Source organism: Microcebus murinus, chromosome 14 (assembly GCF_040939455.1).
Source record: "Microcebus murinus isolate Inina chromosome 14, M.murinus_Inina_mat1.0, whole genome shotgun sequence".
Classification (NCBI taxonomy): domain Eukaryota; kingdom Metazoa; phylum Chordata; class Mammalia; order Primates; family Cheirogaleidae; genus Microcebus; species Microcebus murinus.
Genome location: NC_134117.1, coordinates 34,583,171 through 34,603,564, shown reverse-complemented (window position 1 = coordinate 34,603,564; position 20,394 = coordinate 34,583,171). Strand labels below are relative to the sequence as shown.

General features: G+C 41.8%; 2 protein-coding genes across 3 annotated transcripts in view; both read right to left on the bottom strand.

Moving 5' to 3' along the window:
• PANK1 (pantothenate kinase 1) overlaps nucleotides 1–6,960 on the bottom strand; it is a 59,984-nt gene extending 53,024 nt beyond the window's left edge. Inside the window, exon 1 of one of the 2 annotated variants that reach the window (XM_012765286.3) lies at nucleotides 6,163–6,960. In XM_012765286.3, coding sequence (XP_012620740.1) covers nucleotides 6,163–6,685 — 523 coding nt within the window. In that variant the 5' untranslated portion in view covers nucleotides 6,686–6,960. Of the gene's footprint in view, nucleotides 1–5,262; nucleotides 6,014–6,162 lie in introns of those variants that run through there. The other variant, XM_012765294.3, reaches the window with a different exon arrangement.
• An 8,828-nt stretch (nucleotides 6,961–15,788) lies between these two features.
• On the bottom strand, nucleotides 15,789–16,460 carry LOC105871783 (ATP synthase F(0) complex subunit C2, mitochondrial). Its single transcript, XM_012765329.2, has one exon. The coding sequence runs from the start codon at nucleotides 16,372–16,374 to the stop codon at nucleotides 15,949–15,951; it is 426 nt and encodes a 141-aa protein (XP_012620783.2). The 5' UTR covers nucleotides 16,375–16,460; the 3' UTR covers nucleotides 15,789–15,948.
• Between the last annotated feature and the right edge of the window lie 3,934 nt (nucleotides 16,461–20,394).

Below are 20,394 nucleotides of genomic sequence, written 5' to 3'. Positions count from 1 at the left end.
TTCTCCTCTCTCTGCTAGTGTTGTGGCTTATCTAAAACAGTGTCCTTAGTATCTAAAATGTCTAGAATTTCAAGACAATTATCCATATACTGCTTGTGTCATTTATGTTCCTCCCCTAAAAAGAGTGTATTGACCAATCTTATTGAAAATAACTTTAAGGTAAAAAGAGTTATGTACAAAGTTGATACTGCCACACTTTTGCTTTCTAATACAATAATACTCCGAGTTCTAATCAAGACTACAACATTTAAATTAGTGATTCAAAAACTTTGTGTTTGTGTAGGTGTATGTGCGTGTGTGCACAGGCACATGCACATGAGCTTCATGACAGAGACCCTAGCTGCAGCCCAAAGCTACAAGAGACAGGTTAAATAAATTATGGTATATTCACATAATGGAATATCAGGACTATAATACAACCATTATTTATGATGCTTAAATGCCTTAAGAAAATGCTCATCCTAAAATATTTAATTTAAAAAGTTAGACCGGGTGTGGTGGCTCATGCCTATAATCCTGGCACTCTGGGAGGCCGAGGCGGGAGGATCACTCAAGGTCAGGAGGTCAAGACCAGCCTGAGCAAGAGCAAGACCCCATCTCTACTATAAATAGAAAGAAATTAGCTGGACAACTAAAAATACACAGAAAAAATTAGCTGGGCACAGTGGCGCATGCCTGCAGTCCCAGCTAATTGGGAGGCTGAGGCAGGAGGATCGCTTGAGCTCAGGAGTTTCAGGTTGCTGTGAGCTAGGCTGACGCCATGGCACTCTAGCCCGGGCAACAGAGTGACACTTTGTCTCAAAAAAAAAAAAAGTTATCAGGCCAGGTATAGTGGCTCATGCCTATAATCCTAGCACTTTGGTAGGCTGAGGTGGGAGGATCATTTGAGGTCAGGAGTTTGAGATCAGCCTAGGGAACATAGTGAGATCCCGTGTCTACAAAAAAATTTAAAAAAAAAAATTAGCCAGGCATGGTGGTGCATGTTTGTAGGCCCAGCTGCTGGGGAGGCCAAGGCAGAAGGATTGCTTGAGCCCAGGAGTTTGTGGTTACAGTAAGCTATGATCACATCACTTCACTTCAGCTTGGGCAACAGAGTGAAATTCTTGTCTCTTAAAGAAAAACCAGAGTTATCAAAATCTTATCTTAATAAAATCTCAAAATTATCTTTAAAATATGACACATTTTAAAGTTATTTTCTTTCAAAGAGCATTAGATCTGACGAAGAGAAAAGAAAAAAATAAAATCAATTATAATATAAAAGAAGAAAAAAAATTTAAAAAAATAAAGTTATTTTCTTGAGCGATGGGAGCATGAGTACTTTTTCCTGCTTCTTCCTACAGTTTTTGTACTATCCAATATTTTTAGCTATATCCAGGAGGAAAAAGGCAAAAAAAAAAAAAAAAAAAAAGAGAGAGAGAGAGAGAGCGAGAGGGAGGGAAGGAAACAAAAAAGAGGAAAATAATCATGGGACTAAGAGTATTATAGGTAATTAAATAAAATCTTTTGGGTGGGTCCAAAGGTAGTGAGTTATCTCAATTGATTATTCACAGTTACCCATCAAACTCTTTTATTTTCTCCCACTTCTCACTACTGCACTAGACTAGGCCTTTAAAAGAAAGAAGGAAAGAAAGAAAGAAAGACAGAAAGAAAGACAGAAAGACAGAAAGAAAGACAGAAAGAAAGACAGAAAGAAAAAGAAAGAAAGAAAGAAAGAAAGAAAGAAAGAAAGAAAGAAAGAAAGAAAGAAAGAAAGAAACATATAACTTTTTGATCCTTCTTATTCTAGGCCTATATTTTTATTTTTAACTAAGAAAGTCAGTCTGAGGTTGTATCTGCCAGCGTAATTGTCTTGTCTTTTGGATTAATGGTGGACAGTGTCTAGTGAGGTAGTGATAACAGCTTGCATTTACTGAATAAGTGCTATGTGCCAAACAGGATCTAAGTTCTTTTTTTTTTTTTTAAATTTAATTTATTTTTGCCATTTTTCTGTAGAGACAAGGTCTTGCTATGTTGCTCAGGTTGGTCTTGAACTCCTGGTCTCAAGCAGTCCTCCCACCTTAGCCTCCCCAAGTGCTGCGATTATAGGCATGAGCCACCACACCTAGCCATAAGTTCTTTTTTAAATATATTATCTCATTTAATCCTTATATCAACCCCATGAGGTAGTATGATTTCCCTATTTTACTCATACTGAAACTGAAAAGTAGAGGTTTAGTAACTGGCTCTCATCCAGCTGAGACTCAAATCCAAGCCCTTGGGGAAAGGGGTGGGCATTGAATGACTGCACATTTACAACACATTAGACATTCACAGCAACACAGGACTATCACTAGTTTCAAAATATTTGGTAAATGAGCTGCGCCCACGAGGTGCTACTTATGTGTGTTGCAATGAGCAAACAAAAGAATCTCCCTACTGATATCTTACGAAAACTCCACTGAAGGACTTTCGCCAAAGTCTGCTGTAGAGATGGAAACATCCATCTCAATGGGGTGGTGATGTTACTTGTACCTTTTTTCTGTGACATCAATCATATGTTCTTGTACCCAAGGGGCAAGGCATATGAGAAAAAATATATCATCTATAATCAGACTTCCAATTTAATTGGAGGGCCAAGTAACACATATAAAACAATCAGCACAAGGCAAAAAACCGCATGTATAATTAAATGGTAAGTCACATGGTGGAGCAGTAACCAGCATAGGAAGAACTGTCAGTTCTAAAGTATCATAAATTTTTTTTTTTAAGCCGAATCTCATTCTATAGCCCAGGCTAAATGGAAAGCCGTTGCAACCTCAAACTCCTGGGCTCAAGGAATCCTACTGTGTCAGCTTCCCACAGCTGGGACTATAGGCGTTCTCCACCATGCCAGCTAATTTTTTCTGTTTTTAGTAGAGATGGGGTCTGACTTTTGCTCAGAGCTGGTCTCAAACTCCTTAGCTCAAGTGCTTCTCCCGCCTCAACCTTCCAGAGTGCTTAGGATTACAGGTGTGAATCACTCAGCTTGGGTGCAAGTCCCATAGAATTCTGAAGGTACAAGGAACAATGGTTTGAGATCACTTAGCTCAAGTCCAACGGTTCAAGATGAGAGCCAATGACTTGGTTGAGGTTGCACCACTGCTAAGTAGCAGAGGCAGGTAAATAGTAACTAAGAAATTCTGATGAAGCAGTTAGTTTTGAAAGCTTTCCAAGGGGGAGTAGAGTGTGGCGATGTCACTTTTTCCCCCCTTGAGACAGGGTCTCGCTCTGTCACCCTGGCTAAAGTACAGTAGCATCCTTGTAGCTCACTGCAACTTCAATCTCCTGAGCTCAAGTGATCCTCCTGGTTCAGTCCTCTGAATAGCTGGGACTACAGCTGTACACCAACATGCCCCGCTAATTTTTCTATTTTTCGTAGAGACGCTTTTGCTATGTTGCTCAGGCTGGTCTTGAACTCCTGGCCTCAAGCAATCGCTCCCTGCATTGGTCTCCCAAAGTGCTAGGATTACAAGTTGGAGCCACTGCACCCCACCAATCACTTTTGATGAATATAGTGGACAACATTCTCCTTTCCTGGTTTAGCAAAATCAACCTGCCACTGCCACTGATCTGAGTTTTAGATTGCAAGATGGTAAACAGTATCTAAACTGAGAGGTCAGATTAAAATTTCTAAAATAATCTAAAAATTCTGAAATATGTTTCATTCCATTCATCATTTTCAAACATGAAGTTTGTATTGCACTCTATATAGAAACACACCTAACCACATAAGCATTCCATGTGTCTTTAGAAGTGATACCACTGGCTGTCCTAACACACATCTGGTTTGGACAGAGGCAGGCATCTGATGTTGTAAACTGTTAAGTAGGAAACAAATATTTGTCCAGCTTGATGCTTCACCACCAACATACTCTTAAAATACACATTCAAAGCACTCAAATATTCTTTGCAATAATTGCTCATGTAAATTCTGTCAGTCTTCAGAAAATAGGACTATGCTTAACTCTAAAAAGATTCCTCTTATAGTACCTAAATATCAACTCATTGAGCAATATTTCTTTTTATAGTAAATATGTGAATATTAATAGGCAAGGTACAAGATATTAAATTAAACAATTTCAACTAAGAAGTTTCAGAAGTGAAAGAACAGATGAGGATTGTGTAATCCTTAGAATGTGTAAAATTTATTTCAGAAATGTTTGTTCAAATCCGAGAAAAGATAGGATAATGAAGTCAGTTGTGATAAATTCTTTTAAAAAACTTATAAATAATTATCATTGTTACTAAACTTAAAACAATTAAGATTTTCATTTTTGTAAAAAGTACAAACCACTTTAATTTTTGACGCAAAGCGCACAGACAGATATAGTTATATTTTCTTCTACGGGTTTGCAAGTACAAGTCAAGGCGTAGGTTAGTTTTTCTCTGTCTTCATGCTAGTGTTAGAGTGTATTTTCTTTTCTGTTTTTTTTTTTTTTTTTTTTTTTGAGATAGTCTTGCTCTGTAACCCCAGCTAGAGTGATGTGGCTTCAGCCTAGCTCATAGCAATCTCAAACTCCTGGGCTCAAACCATACTCTTGCTTCAGCCTCTAGAGTAGCTGGGACTACAGGCGTGAGCCACTGCGCCTGGCCTAGAGTGTATTTTCAATTCCTCAAAAATTATTTCAAGAGGTGTTATATCCTCAACTAAACATAGGCCATTCAAGCTAGCAATACGAAACAAAATATACAGTTATCTTTCTTTATATTTTAGCTATTTTCATTGCAAACCCCATTACAATTTGTTAATGTAGTTTAGAGAATAAAATGTAGTTTCAAAAGAGTGAAACAGGTTAATAAATCATAGGTGATCAATATTAAATCAATAAAGAAAGTTATTTTGTAACAAATATCAAAAACAAAAGTAAATAAAAATTCAGGTGCTAGTTTACAACCTTACTCCTTACAATAAGCCGATCTGCTATGCGGCTTCAAAGTTCCACACAAAATCTTAACTTTTAACCTTAATATTTCAAATCAACAAAACACAAGTATCAGAGTCATGTTAAAGTGCTTTCTAAAGTCTGAGAAACTTTAATTCAATGCAGAAAAACTAAGAGTCAAAGAGATAAAAAGACTAAAAGAGAGACAGGAAAAAGTGAAGGTGTTAGGCTGTTTGCCAAATATCAAACATTTACAGAAATCTAAAACCTATTTAACAATTTCCCCATGTCAAACAGAATAACCCCTATGCAAAAGGCGCATGTTTGAATGCAGTCATTTATTAGTATGCATTCTACTTACTTTGCTTTTTGCCATTCAGAAGCTTCATTAAAGACAACCACAAAGAGGGAACCAGTTGAGGTTCGGCTCAGACAAGAAAAACTAGAAAACTCGACCTACAGATTTACATCCCAGAACGTCCTGTGGGGAAGGTATCCTTTACAAACTACCATTATATATACAAGCTTTAGATTGTGAAATATCGTACTTCGGCTTTCTATGCTGTACATTACAATTACAAACTCCCCTACCTTCCACCCCCTTCCTCGGAAAAAAAAATCTACCTCTAATCCTCATTGGTCCACATAGTTCCGGCCCACATGGTATCAGTGGGTGTGTCCCTCTCAAAAGACCCTCTCATTGGCTGTGAAGAAACAGCGTTTAATAGGCCGTGATTTGGGAGGTTGTCAAACTCCACGCCTCCAGACTTGCGCTCGCCAATAGACCGGAGATGCTGGCGGCTACTATGCGATTCAAAGGGCAGGCTGGTCGCCTGAGTGGCAACCCCTGCAAGACTCGCTCAAGGAAGGGAGACGGGCGAGGAGAGGGCAACCTCGACTGTGCAGCCCGCTCTAGTCCCACCAACGTTCACACACATGCATTTTCCCAGCGACCAATTAGAAGAGCGAGCAGTGCATTTGCCTTTTATAGAGCCTTGACACAAGGACCAAGTCAAGTTACTGTGTTCAGTCAGCCCGTTCTGCTGATAGGAAAGAGCAACTGGCTGGCTCAGGCAACGATCTTTAGTGCTTGGTGCCTCTGGGGAAAGAATCAATCCTGGGCACCCTCTCTGTGCAGTCCCACGACCGCAGGCGCTGGGGCGCACGGGGCGCGCTGCGGAGCCTGCCCCGCGGCTCGCTGTCCCGGGCCCCGCGCGCTGCGCCTGCCTCGCGCCTGCGCTCCCCTCCCGGCGGGACTTACGCGGCCTGTTCTTCCTCCCCGAGTCCATCCTCCTCCGCAGCCGGCATTTCTTGGCCGGGGAGTCGTGCTGAGGGAGCGGTGGCTGCGGCTGGAGCTCCGGCAGGAGCGGGAGGCGTGGGGGTGTCGCGTCGCCGCCGCCCACAGGGCCCCGGCTGCAGACTAGCGGCGGCGGGACTGGCGGCGGATGGAAGCCGTTGTGCAGCAGCCCGTTCACGGCGGCGGCGCCGGTGCCCGGGGGCGCCCCTAGGGAGTGCGGAGCCAAGCGCTCCCGCTGCCCGCTGCGGTCGCCCATGCCGGGGGTTGGCGGGGCTACGCGCGGGCCCCGGTTCAGGCAGCCTCGCTGGAGGTCATTCTCGGGCGTCTTTATTTCCCCAGATCCTCCCTGCGGCTTCCGATTCAGCAGCCGCAGAGCCGGCGCCTGGGGATGGCGAACCGCGCGCTCCTCCCCTCCTCCCGCGGACTCCCCCACCTCCTCCACGCCCTGCCCCCTACGCGCCGGCCCCGCGGCGCCGGCCTGGAGCATGCCCTCCCCGGGCGCGGAATCGGGGATCCCCGCGCACCCCCAGCCGTCTGCCTCCCCCCGATCTCCCGGCCGCGCGACTTCAAACGCGGCTTCCTAGCCTCCCAGACCTGTCCCAGCCACTGAGCATGCCCAGTCCTGCCCGCCACCGCCACCGACGAGTTCCAACATGGGGAATGAAGTTCTCTAGGCTTGCAAAGAGGAGATGGGCGGGTTGGGCTTTGTATGGCGGAGCGAGCAGAGAGGGGACTGGGCGAAGCAAGCGCGAGAGAAGCAAGCTGTTTGGGGAGGAATGAGGGAGGAAGACCAATATTTGCAGAGGTTTCAGCTTTGCTAATCCTGTCCTCAGTGGGCAAGATACCTTTGCAAGGTCACTCACGTTGCCCTCCCCCACCTTTGTGAGTGTGTGCTTACGCGCGCCCGCGCGTGCCTGTGCGTGTGTATTTGGTTAAGTGACCAAACTACTCAGAGGCCTGAGGGGAGGGAGAAGAACAATTATTTATAGAAAAGTAGGCAGACTTGGGGAGGGAGGGGAGTGAAATTTCTTTGCTGGCACACACACACAAACACCATGTGGTCTCATGGAGTTGTCTTTTGCAGGGAGGAAACCTGGGAATACAGTGTAAGGACAGTGAAGGACAAAATTGGAGACAGGATTAACCGGTGCTGGAAGAGACCAAGTAAACAAGAGGCAAGCCCGTGCTATAAAAAGCGCTTTCCTCACCCAGAAAGGACTTCAAAAGACAATATCACGTTATTTACAGAGTAAGGAATTGCCTCTGTTTCAAGAGGGGAAGGCGGCATCACATGATGATCAACACCTTGAGCTTTGGAATTAGCGCTGCGTTCAAATTCCAACCCGGCCAGTGTGCAAACCCAGAGAAAGTTATTGCTCAAGTTAACATACCAAGCACTAAGACATAGGACTGGGCATGCTCAGTAGGCAAGGCAAGTTTGGGTGGTGAGTGCCTTCCCAAAGTTATGTATCCCTTGAAGCCTCAGCTTTCCTATCTGTAACAGGGGGCTGTTGTGAGGAAATCCACCTAAAAGTACCCAGTACAATCCTGACACACAATAAATGCTCAGAAGAGGTAACTGTCCTTATTACACTGTTATTAGCAGTTCTCCCTTCCTTTCAAATGAGGGGAACAAACCATGTTCACAGCCATATTTATGTGACTTACTGTGTGTGATATGCTCCATGATTTGTAATTAATCTACAGAGGAGTCAGAGACAGGCAATGCTGGCTGGCCACTGGGGTTGCTGCCCCTGGGCCTCAGAGTATTGAGCAGCATCCAGGGCTTGCGCCTTGGTTTGGCAATTCCTTTCAGCAGAGCCTTACCTAGAATCAGAGCTTTAAAACCACAGGGGCCACTTGAAAGCTCTGGTCCATTCACCCTTTCACACTCTTTTCAGATAAGGAAACTGAGGCACAGACAGATGGCTGAGATTATTAAGAACAAAGCTAGGACTAGATCCTAAATCTCAACTCTCTCTGTTTCCCTAACTTATTATACTATTTGAAGACATAGAGAAAAAACCCTAGGTGATCTGACCCATGCCTACCTCTCCTGCCTCTTCTTGGGTTCCCTGTGCTGCCTTCAGTTCCCCAAACATTTTGCATCTGATGTTTCTGTTGTCTGCAATCCTCTTCCCTTAGATCTCTTTAGTCTACTAAATTCCATCTTACACCTTAGATCTCCACGTCATCCTCATATGTAGAGAAATCTCCCCTGACCCTAAGGACTACAGTAGGTCTTCCTGCTATACCCACTCCCTACTCCTTATGCTCCCTTCCTGACCCCTTATCAGTTTGTAACTATACAACACATCCATTCCCTCATTTGTAAATTGGGATAATAATAGGACATAACTGAATTGTTACAATAATGAAATGAATTAATACATGTATGAAATTAAATAATTCAAACTTAAAACTGTTGGAACTTTATTCTGAGTCTTGAGAGGAATGTGGCTATGCAGCCTGAGTCATCTGGCATGCAGCTGTAACTTCTGCCTTTTTTCCCCCTGTAAATAATTAGATAAGACCCCCTGAGATCATTGCTCCTCCTCAAGGAAGAGCAATAAGTTACTCTTCCTAGGAATGCAGCAATCTGTAACCAATCAAATCACTGTAGCATATGCATTGGTCTCGTATGGAAAATATTGCAATCCTACTAGAACTTCTCTGTCTGTGCCTACATAAGTGAAACTTCCCCACTTTGGAACACTGATGCCATCTGCCAGTGTTTCCAGGTGGCAGTCCTCAAGCTTTGCACTCAAATTCCATACTTAATCACATTTTCTGTATCTCGTTATTAAAGGTTGACATATGAAAAATGTCCAGCACAATATAAGTCTATGAAAAAGTTAGATATTATTATTTGATTGCCCATCTCCCCCACAACTGTAAGTTCCATTAAGGTAGATGACTCTTGTTTGTCACTGTATCCCTAGGAAGCACTCAATAATTATTTGTGACTTAATAAATGACTTAGGTGATATTTCATCCAGGGTCCCTTTCACTTTCTACTGGAAATTTGTTAAAAATCACCACTACTGCTCCTAAATATTCAATATATCATTTTCAAACTAAAATTCCCACATAACTGAGCTGAGTAGCTTAGGAACAACTTACATCAGAGATGCAAATAGAATCGTTAGCATTGCAGTATCTCCAAGGACGTATTCTCTCCAGCCAGACACCCAGGCATGGCCAGGAAGGCTTGAGCCAGGTGGCTCAGACCCAGATAGGGCAAAAGTACTAGTACTGGGGACAGAACGTCCTCCACCTGCTTCCATTCTCCTACCCTTGTTAGGCTGATGCTTGGATCAGTTACACCCAGCGTGTGGCAGGGAGGAAGCCAGGTGGCATTTCACAGGTTTATTCAGGGGGTGTGTAGGAGGTGTAACTTTGAGGCATGAGCTATCTTGTGCTCCATGACGGGCATGGAACAAATAGTGTTTGGAAGAGAAAGAAGAAGAAGGGAACCCATAAACCACTTTTCTTCCTCTGTTCATATTTATTTATCAATTATTTATTAAATGTGTACTCTTGTTGTAGGCACTAAAACAGATGTTGGGAATAGATGCCTTCAATTCCTTCAAAGGGCTTACATATCATTCAGTAGACAGACAGAAAAGTCAATGGTTCTCCAACATCAGTTTTATATAAGAATAACCAAGGGAATTTTTCCTTTTTAACTTTTTTTACCCTAACCCTAGTTCTAGCCCTAATTCTAGCTCTAGTCCCAACCCTAACACTAACCCTAGCCTTCACCGTAATTTGTCATATCTGTCTGAGTGCCAGATATTCAGGAGGCAACAAAAGATGTTCTTTTAAATTTTTTATTAAAAAATAACATATGTACAGAAAAGTATGCATATCCTAAAAAGACCATTTAATTTTTTCCAAATTAACACCCAGTGTAACTGGCACCTGAACAAGAAACAGAACATTACCAGTAACCTGGGAAATTTTTTAAGCACAGATTCTGCATCAAGGTCCATAGATCGATTTATCAGTAGGTGAGGATGATGATAATGAACATGGTAATGATGATAAATATTTTTAAAATTAAAAAAACAATAATAACAGCTTTATAAGAAACAGGAAATATGGTACAGATGATCTTTGTTTGGAGAAACAATGAAGAAAGCAAAGCATGTCATCTATGCTGCAGGAGATAACTCCAGAGGACTCCAGAGAGTGAGCGATGATGGAGTAGGGAAGGAAGGAGGGGGCAGGTGGTGCTGAAGTGGATGTTAAAATGGGCTTCAGGGAGGAAATGACCCCTAAACTGAATTGTGAATAATCATGGGGTTTTTTCAGGTGAATAGGGAGGGAAGGTTTAAGAGAATCCATTTAGAAGTGAAGGAGCCAAGACTCTATGGGTGGATTTGAAACAACCTGGCATGTTTGGGAAAATGCCAGGAGTTCAGCAAGGCTGAACAAGAGCCTAGGAAAGGAGAAGGTGAGCAACAGTGGCTGAAAAGGTTAGATGGGATACAAATCTCAGATGACTTTCTACCCATAGGAAGAAGTTTGGACTTTTAACTGAGGGACATGGGGAAACTACTGAAAAGTTGTAGGCAGTGGAAAACTACTGGATTTGCAGTACAGGTGGAACCTCAGCAGCAGCCAGAAGACTAGATTGAGGGAAGAGGTCCCTAGTAAGGGTGACCAGTAGAAGATTACTAGAAAAAACCAGGTAAGAGGTGATAAGGGACAGAGAGAAGGATATAACAATTGGAATAAGAACGTCAGGTGGATTAAAGAATTATTTTAGGGTAGAATCGGAGAAAGAAAAAAACCTTTTATCTGAGGAATGTGAGCCCCTTTAAATTATCAGTCTCAGAAAGGCCTTGAAAACATAATAGCAGTGGTGTCTCACTCCTCCTTGAGCTAAATAATTACCTCTTGAAGCCATTTACTATTTGGGTTCTAGACTAATTGGCACCAAATAGCCATAGACAATCACTAACCAATAATCACATGAGAATAAGATCTTTTTCTTTACTGTTCTTCTGTGTTGATTACTTTTCTCCCTGGTGATGGAGTGTTTTCTTCAAACACTTATACACAAGATACTTTTATTGTCTATTTTTGTTGTTGTTTTATTCTGGTTAATAGAGATGAAAAAATACAGCATTAGCAGCTGCCAGTACTAGTAATAACTGTGTGTGCAGGAATGAACCACACTCCTCACGAACAAACTTCCTGTCAGTCACTAATATTTTTTGAGCACCTACTAATTATGATCTGAAGGAGGATGGGGTGTGGCTGCCTAGAAATTTGATAGCCTATAATCAGAATGAACCCAAGTTTTGGGCATAATTTCAGGAATGGAGCGGAGTTCAGAAAAATTATAATAGTCATGTTACCTAACATTTATTAAGTTCTCATGGGCCATACACTGTACTAAGCATACTATAAGTGTCATCTTTTTAATCATCACAGTATCCATATGAGTTGGGTACTATTATTATCCTCATATTCCAGATGAGGGAACTGAAGCTTAGAGAGGTTCATTAACTTATTCAAGTTCACACAGCAGAAAATGGTGTCACTGACATTTGAACTAAAATTTGGGTGGCTCCAGAACCTGCTGTAGTATAATACAAAATATATTTGACCTTTGTCCCAGTTCTTGTCTTGGAGTTCCTAAAACCCTTGGAATTTCCTGAGTGGCAGGAGTGTCTTGTTATTCATAATGAACTCCTTTTGATTATACCTGAGTTTATGCTAATGAGATGACTTACTGTGGGCCCTGAGATAGATTCAGGATGGGGCCAGTCATCAGAAAGACCAAGTGATTGGAGAACTTGAGGGTTGAAAATTTCAGTCCCACCTACCAACCTTGAGAAAAGGAAGGGAGTGTTGGAGATTAAGCTCCCTACAACTCTTGAATAATGAAATTTGATGATCATCCAGGTTGTTGAACATATAGAAGTGCTAGGAGGGTGGCACCCCCCACACATTGGTCTATGCATCTCTTTATCTGTTCATATGTATCCTTCATAATATCCTTTATAATAAACTGGTAAATGTAAAGAAACGTAAGTAAAGTGTTTCCCTGAGTTCTGTAAGCTGTACTAGCAAATTATTGAACCCAAGGAGGGAAATTGTGGGAATCTCAATTTATAGCTAGTCATTCAGAAGCACCTGGGACTTGCAATTGGTTTCTGAAGTGGGGGCAGTCTTATGGGACTAAGCTCTCAAGTGAGATCTGATGCTATCTCCAGGTAGATAGTGTCAAGATTGAATTGAATCATAGGACACCCAGTTGGTGTCCACTAGAGAATTGCTTGATATGTGGGGAAAACTCTCACACATCTTTGGTCACAAAAGTTTTCTGTGTTGTGAGTGTGGGAGTAGAGAGAAGAAATAGTTTGTTTTTTCCTTTACACCTATACACTTCATAACTCAGCTGTAATGCCCCTCAAAAGGCGGTTTATCTCCCATTACCTGCAGAATATTGTATCAAGTGGCTGATGTAATATTACACTGCCTATACAGCATTGCTTTTCATAGCAATTACTGGGTTCCTTTATTTCTGACTGATTTTTTTTTTTTGCAGCTAGCATTGACTATTCTTTTTGTTTCCAAAAGAGCCTTTTTCCCCCTAAAAATTTTTTCTTGCTATGATGGTTTCTAATTTGTATACAGATGTTCCCTAACTTACAATGGTTCAATTTATAAATTTTCTACTTCACAATGGAGCAAAAGCGATATGCATTCAGTAGAAAACATACTTCAAGTACTCATACAACCACTGTTTTTCACTTTCAGTAGAATATTTAATAAATTATAAGATATTCAACACTTTAGTATAAAGTAGACCTTGTGTTAGATGATTTTTCCCAACTGTAGGGTAATGTAAGTGTTCTGAGCACATTAAAGATAGACAAGGGTAAACTATGATGTTTGGTAGATTAGATGTCTTAAATGCATTTTTGACTAATGATATTTTCAACTTATGATGGGTTTAGTGGGACATAACCCCATTGTAAGTTGAGGAGCATGTATGTGTGTATGTGTATTTATTTATTAATATATAGTCATTTTTCCAAAATCAAAGTTCCAATATTTTCAGGATACTGGTGAATAGGATATATGCACATTTCTTCAAGAATAATAGTAGTGATAAGGGAAGTCTTATATTAGGGTCCTAGCATTATAGACATTCAGATTTATTTTATAGCTGCCTTGTTTTCCAGGTGAATTGCCCTCTGAATAGTGAGGGTTTGTTAGTGGCAAAAAATAAAAACACCTCATAAAGGCAAAAACAAACTGTTTTCTCCTTCTACTCTGATACTCAGGCACAACACAGAACACTGTGACCACAATGTGTGGGGTTTCATCACACACCAAGCAATTCTCCAGCAGATACCAACCAGGTGTCCTACAATTCAATTCTTAGACTGCCCACCTGGCGATAATGTCAGGTTCTATAGTTTAAGGGTTCAGTTCCACAAAATTGCCCACCACTTCAGATGCCAATTGCAAATCCCAGGTTATGACCTGAACTTCTGACCAACCAGCTACAAATCAGGGTTCCCACGATCCCCTCCTCAGGTTTGAGTATTGCTAGGATGGCTCACAGAACTCAGGCAACACTTATATTTACTGATTTATTATAAACGATTTATTAAAGAATGCAGATTACAAGTAGATGAAGAGATACATAGGGCAGGGTATATGAGGAGGAAAGCAAAGCTTCCATGCTCTCTTCCACATGTTCGTAACTTGGAAGCTCTCGAAATCCCCTAGTTCAGGGATTTTTATGGAGACTTCATCATGTTGACATGACCAATTATTAATTCAATGTCCTGCCCTTCTTCCTGTCCAGGAGGATGGGGAGTGGGGCTGAAAGTTTTAAGCTTCTAATTATGGCTTAGTCTTTCTAGTGATCAGCCCCCAGCCAGCAGCCCACCAAGACTTGCCTCATTAGAGCAAGACACTCCTAACACCCAGGCAATTCCAAGGGATTAGAATCTCCATATCGAGAAATATCTATTTTTTATTATATCACAATGTGTCATCAATTTAACTCATTTCAGCATTAAATGAATTAATATAGAGAATTGGGTGGATAAAAATCACTGGAAAGGCGGAAGGAACAGCCTCCAAGCTGGGCTTCCAGTAATGACTCTCTTTGGGTGGAATTCAACTTACTAAGGGAGTGGCTATTTCTGTTACTATCATAAACCAAGAAATCAGGGAGTCACCGCTCCTAGGATTTACCGTATCTGGCTGAGTCTACACCTGCACAATACAAGCCCCATATTCTGTTATTCCAAATCCATGACATTAAGAGCAGGACGCTGGGACCTCTGCTACCCCTGTACTGCCTGCCAGACAAAACAGCAGAATGCACCCTCCTCCTCAATCTGGCTTTCCAGGTGTTGCCCAAGTGCATCTGCTTAACAGAGCTTGCCCAAGTATAGGACCCAACCTGTAAGAAAATCTGGGACAAGACTTCAATTTTCTCACTTCTAGCATGCAATATGGTTGATGCAAGTGGTTGAAATAGAATTCAGTGAACCCTCCTATTTACCTGCCTCAATCTCAATAGATAATTTTAATAAATAGGTAGGATGGTTTGCTGAGACTTTTATGTATCCTGGGAATTTCCTCAGTCCCAGAAAAACTGGGACAGTTGGCTACCCTACTAATAGCCAGGCTTAAAGGCCCCTATAAATTCCTGCAGAAAACTGAATTGAAAGCAAGATTAAGCAAGTAATAATTAACAGCCATAACTATGTCATGGTGTTAAGAGCGCAATCTCTGAAGTCACTCAGACATAGGTTTGAATTCCAGCTCTTTCTTTTTCTAGCTGTGTGACCTTAGTAACTGGTTGACCTTGATTAAATTAACTTCCCTCTTAGCCAGTTTCTTCTTTCCAGCACTATCCAAAAGAATTCTGTGATGAGGGAGATGCACTATATCTACACTGTACAATATGGTAGCCACTAGCCACACATAGCTTTCAAGCACTTGAAATGTGGCTAATGAGACTAGGAAACGGGATTTTAAATTTTATTTCATTTTAATTAATTTATATTTAAATTTAAATATTAATAGTAACAAGTGACTTGTGGCTATTGTATTGGACAGTGGACAGTGCTATATACAATGGTGTCTACCTCATTTGTTTTATTAATTCAACAAATATTTATTAAATATCTTCTATGAGCACCTGCAAATGTAAAGCTTCACATTGTGAAGCATACAATCCAGTGAAGCACTCAGACCCTTAACAAATGAACAAATACAACAACTACACATTATGGCTACAAGGGAAGTAACCAGGATAGTGTTCTGAAGAATAATAAGGGGTGCATTCTTTAGATGGGGCATCAGGGGAAGCCTCTTTGAAGAAACTCCTGTGACACAACTCTGGCTAGTGAGATAAAAGTGGAAACTGTTCACATGATGATTCAGAAAAGTTTTGGTTTTTCTGATAAGAAAGGAACTGGTGAATCAATTTGAGGACACTCCCAATGGCCAAAGATGGGACAGTTTGAGTATCAGGAAGGATAATAACTGCAATGCATTGAAACATATCAAATATGTTTAAATCCATGAGTTTATGTAGACAATTTTTTTTTTCATCTTATTAATACAGTATTTATTTACCTTTCTTCTGTCAAACCCTGAGCCAACCACTTTCCCCAGGCTGCCTGGGGAGGTACAGGAAAAGGAACACACAGGGCAGACGAGACACGGGAGAAAGAACTATGGGAGGTGGAGACGGCTCCTTCACATGGCGAAGAGGATGAGAAAGGCCACCATCAGGCAAAAGAGCCCCATGGCCTCTGAGAGGGCAAAGCCCAGAATGGCGTAGGAGAAGAGCTGTTGCTTCAGAGAAGGGTTCCTGGCGTAACCAATGATGAGGCTCCCAAACACGGTCCCAATCCCAGCCCCAGAGCCAGCCACCCCAACTGTGGCAGCCCCAGCCCCAATGAACTTGGCTGCTGTGTCGATGTCCCTTGAAATGGTGCTGGTTTGGAAGCTGTGGCTAGGGACAACTGAGGTCAGGGGACGTGAGACTGCCAGGATCCTGAGGTTCTCATCTGTCAGTGTTTCTGGTCGTTTCAGCACCACTACAGACAATGGTCGACTCAGCAGCTGAGAGGTGCTCTTGACCAAAGAGGGGGTGGAGACGAACTTTGAGCAGGCGTACATTTTCAGGGGATGAGGGGCTGTGGCAGGAGAACTGCTCCCAGCGCAGAGAAGACAGAGAGGGGCGGGGGGTGGGAAAAGCGAAAGGAAAGCTCGGCGCATGCGTGGCCCGGGCCAACGAGTCGCTCCTATGTAGACAATTTTTTAAAAAAGCCTAATTGATTATCATTGGAGGATGCTAGTGAATTGATTCACTATTTTAAAAGCTGATAAACTAAGGGAAAGTATCAAGCATTTATTTTTCTTTTATTGTCTGTATCTATTGGGTAACCTAATAATAGAGGGAGGAAGTTTCTCTTTATAAATGTATTCCAGTTAACAAATGAAGAAGGAATGATAGAATTAAAGCATTACCATTTTCTAACATAATGAATTAATGCATTTAGACAGTAATCATCAAAAACTTCTAATATCACAAAAAGAGAGACAACAATTCATTAGGTACCTCTGGATAGCGGAACACAATACCTCTTACAAAATAGTCTAGCCAAGAAAATGAAAAAGGAACAACAACAACAAATCTGAATCTAATCAAAACTATAGATACAACTATTAACTTACAAGATATATAGAAGACAGAGAATACCATAGAGATGCAATCAGGAAAATCTAGACTGTGGCAAACTCGACAGGACAAATGACCTAGTTTACTCAAAAAATAAGTTGAGACATTAAAAAAGAGATGAAGGGGAATCCCATAGACTTAAGGGATTTCAAGGACATGTCAATTGCAAGTACCTTTTTTCGACACTTTAAACTATAGAAAATATGATTCTTATGGGACAATTGGAAATTTGAATATTGGATATTTGATAATATTAAGAAATTGCTATTGTTTTGTGTGATAATTGTGTTGTGGTTATGTATGAAAAGGAAAAGCCAGGCAGGCACAGTGGCTCACACCTGTAGTCCCAGCTACTCAAGAGGCTCTGGCAGAAGGATTGCTTGAGCCCAGATATTTGACGTTACATTGAGCTCAGTGATCACGCTACTGAACTCCAACCTGTGCAAAGAACAAGACCTTGCCTCTAAAAAATAAATAAATAAAAAGGAAAAGCCTTATCTTTTAAAAATACATAGTGAAACACTTTGGAAAACAATGATAAGAATGTCTAGAATTTGCTTTAAAATAACACTAAGGGGCCAAGTGCAGCAGTGCACGCCTATATTCCCAGCACTTTGGGAGGCTAAAACAGGAGGATCTCTTGAAGCCAGTAGTTCCAGACCACCTTGGGCAACATAGTGACACCCTGTCTCTACAAAAAAATTTAAAAATTATCTGGGTGTGGTGGTGTGCTTTTTAGTCCCAGCTAGTTGGGAGGCTGAGGCTAGAGGATTGCTGTAGCTCAGGAGTTTCAGGCTGCAGTGAGCTGTCATTGCGCCACTACACTACAGCACGGGAAAGAGAGTGAGAGCCTGTCCCTAAAAAAAATAATGAGAAGAAAGGGAGAGTTGAGGTGTAGTGAATAATAGATGAAAGAAGATTGGCCACAAGTTGATAATTACTGTAGTTGCATGATGGATCCATGCAGAGCCCTATATACTACTCTATTTTTTATGTTTGAAATTCTGAATAATAAAAATTACATAAAAAGTTGAGTTGGTTTTGCCCCTCTACTCTCCCCTTCTTCTGCTTTTAGGGTGCAGTAGCCCTATTGTGAACTTGAGGCACCAAGTATGAAGTCAGACATATTAGGTTCTATGGTTTGAATATGTCCCCCAAAAGTTCATGTATTGGAAACTTAATCCCCAGTGCAACAGTGTTGGGAGGTGGGCCTAATAAGAGGCAACCGGGGCCAGGTGTAGTGGCTCATGCCTGTAATCCTAGCACTTTGGGAGGCAGAGGCTGGAGGATCACTTGAGGCCAGGAGTTCAAGACCAGCCTGAGAAACATGGTAAGACTGTCTCTACAAAAAATATCTGGGTGTGGTGGCATGTTCCTGTATTCTGGAGGCTGGGTCAAGAAGATCACTTGAACCCAGGAGTTTGAGGTTGCAGTGAGCTAGGCTGATGCCACTGCACTCTAGCTGGGGCAACAGAGTGAGACCCTGTCTCAAAACAAACAAACAAAAAAGGCAATTGGGTCATGAGCCAGGGTGGTGCCCTCATGAACAGATTAATACTATCATGTGAGTGAGTTAGTTATCTTGAGCAGGTTGTTGTAAGAGGGAGTCTAATCCTGATGCTGTCTCTGTCTTATGTGCTTACTTGCCCTTCTGCTATGTTATGAAGCAGTAAGCAGGTCCTCACCAGATGCCAGTGCAATGCTCTTGAAAGTCCTAGCCTTCAGAAGTGTGAGAAAGAAAAATTCTTTACTTTATAAATTACCCGGTCAAAGCAGCAGAAAACAGGCTAACACATGAGGTCAAAATATGAAAGATGGTAGAGCAGAAAGACAGGAAGAGGCCGAGGCCCTATAGTCTCATGCAGCTGCTGTACCAGCCCTAGGATGCCTACTTCTGCAATTTTGTTATAAAAGACAAACGAACAAACTTCCATGCGTTTATGCCACTTTTATTTATATGAGGTTTCTTTTATTTGCAGGCAAGGCTGTTCATAACTGACACAATTGAGATCCAAAATATGAGAAGGAGCAATTGGGGTGAAGAGCAAGGCAGAGGGGCCCACAGTCAAAAGGCCCAGGGACAGGAAGGAATTGGAGATTTGCAGAAGGCCCAAGTGACTGGAGCCTCATAAGGGAGCAGGAGAGCAGGATGAGATGAGGTTAAGGTGTAGGCATGGGCTTGAAGGCTCAGGGCACTGTAGTCCATGGTAAGCAGTTTGGATTTTATTCAAAGCATAACAAGAAGCCACTGACAGCTATGAAGTACACAGATGACAGGAATTGATTTAGTTATGTTTAGAAAGATAACTCTGGCCACGTCATAGAGAATGGACTGGGGCAGTGGGAAGAGGGAGAGCATGGGAAGGCCAGATGGGAGGCAGCTACTCAGATGAGAGATGATGGGAGATGGAAAGAAATGGATAGTTTTGAAACCTATTTTGGAAGTAAAATCAACAGAAACTATTAAATGAATGTGGGAAAAGTCAAGGATGACTCCTTGCTTTCTGGTTGTAGCAACAAAGTAGAATAAGGAAAGGTAAGCTTCAAGTGCCAACTGAATATCCCAGTGACTGTGTCAATTGGGCAGTTGACAATATGTGAGTCTGGAGAGGATAAGAGCAGCCTGAACAGTATGTGTACATTTGGAAGCCATCAGCATAATACTGTATTTAAAACTAGTGAAGGATGAGATCACTTAGGGAAATGGGTAGGTATAAAAGAAAAGAGGACATAGAATCATATCTTAAGAAATATTAACATTTACACATTGTGTTGAGAAAGGAAAGGAGACTGAAGATGGAGACTCTCATAAAGAAGGAGAAAAACTGGAAAAGTATGGAGTCACAGAAGTTAAAAGAGGAGTGTTTCAAGAGTCCTTGTGAGCCTTGGGCTGCTGAGAGGTAGAATAAGACGAGAACAATAAAGGGGACACTGCAGCTGGCAATGAGAAGGTCATTGACGACCTTGATGAGAACAATCTCAGAGAGGTGGTAGAGCTGGAATCGAAATCTGAGTGAACTTAAGAGTGAATAGGTGATAGAGTAGAGATATGGTGGTTATAGAAACTTTCTCAAGAATCTGCTATGAAGAGAGCCAAGAAACAGGGCAATAGCTAGAGGGAGATTAGGGGTCAAGGTGAGGTTTTCAAAGATGGGAAGTAGTGAAGCCTGTTTTAATGCTGATAGAATGATCCAGTGGCGAGGGTAAAAAGTGTTCAGATCTAGCCCAACTGGAGAGACTGATCTTTAACAGGAGGTGGGGCACTTCCTCCATTGATGAAAGAGAAAAGGAGAAGTCGATGCAGATTTGGTGACTGAAAGCAACTATATTTTCCTTCTCTTTTATCAGTAAAATATACGGTGAGGTAATCAGCTTACAGTGAGGGGGACAAGGGTATGAGGGAAGTTTGAGGTTTGAGGAGAGAGGAAAAGTATGAAATAACTGAGAAACCAGCTTAT

Excerpts from the sequence above, each read along its gene's own strand:
- LOC105871783 (XM_012765329.2), bottom strand. The coding sequence starts at position 16,374 with ATGTACGCCTGCTCAAAGTTCGTCTCCACCCCCTCTTTGGTCAAGAGC.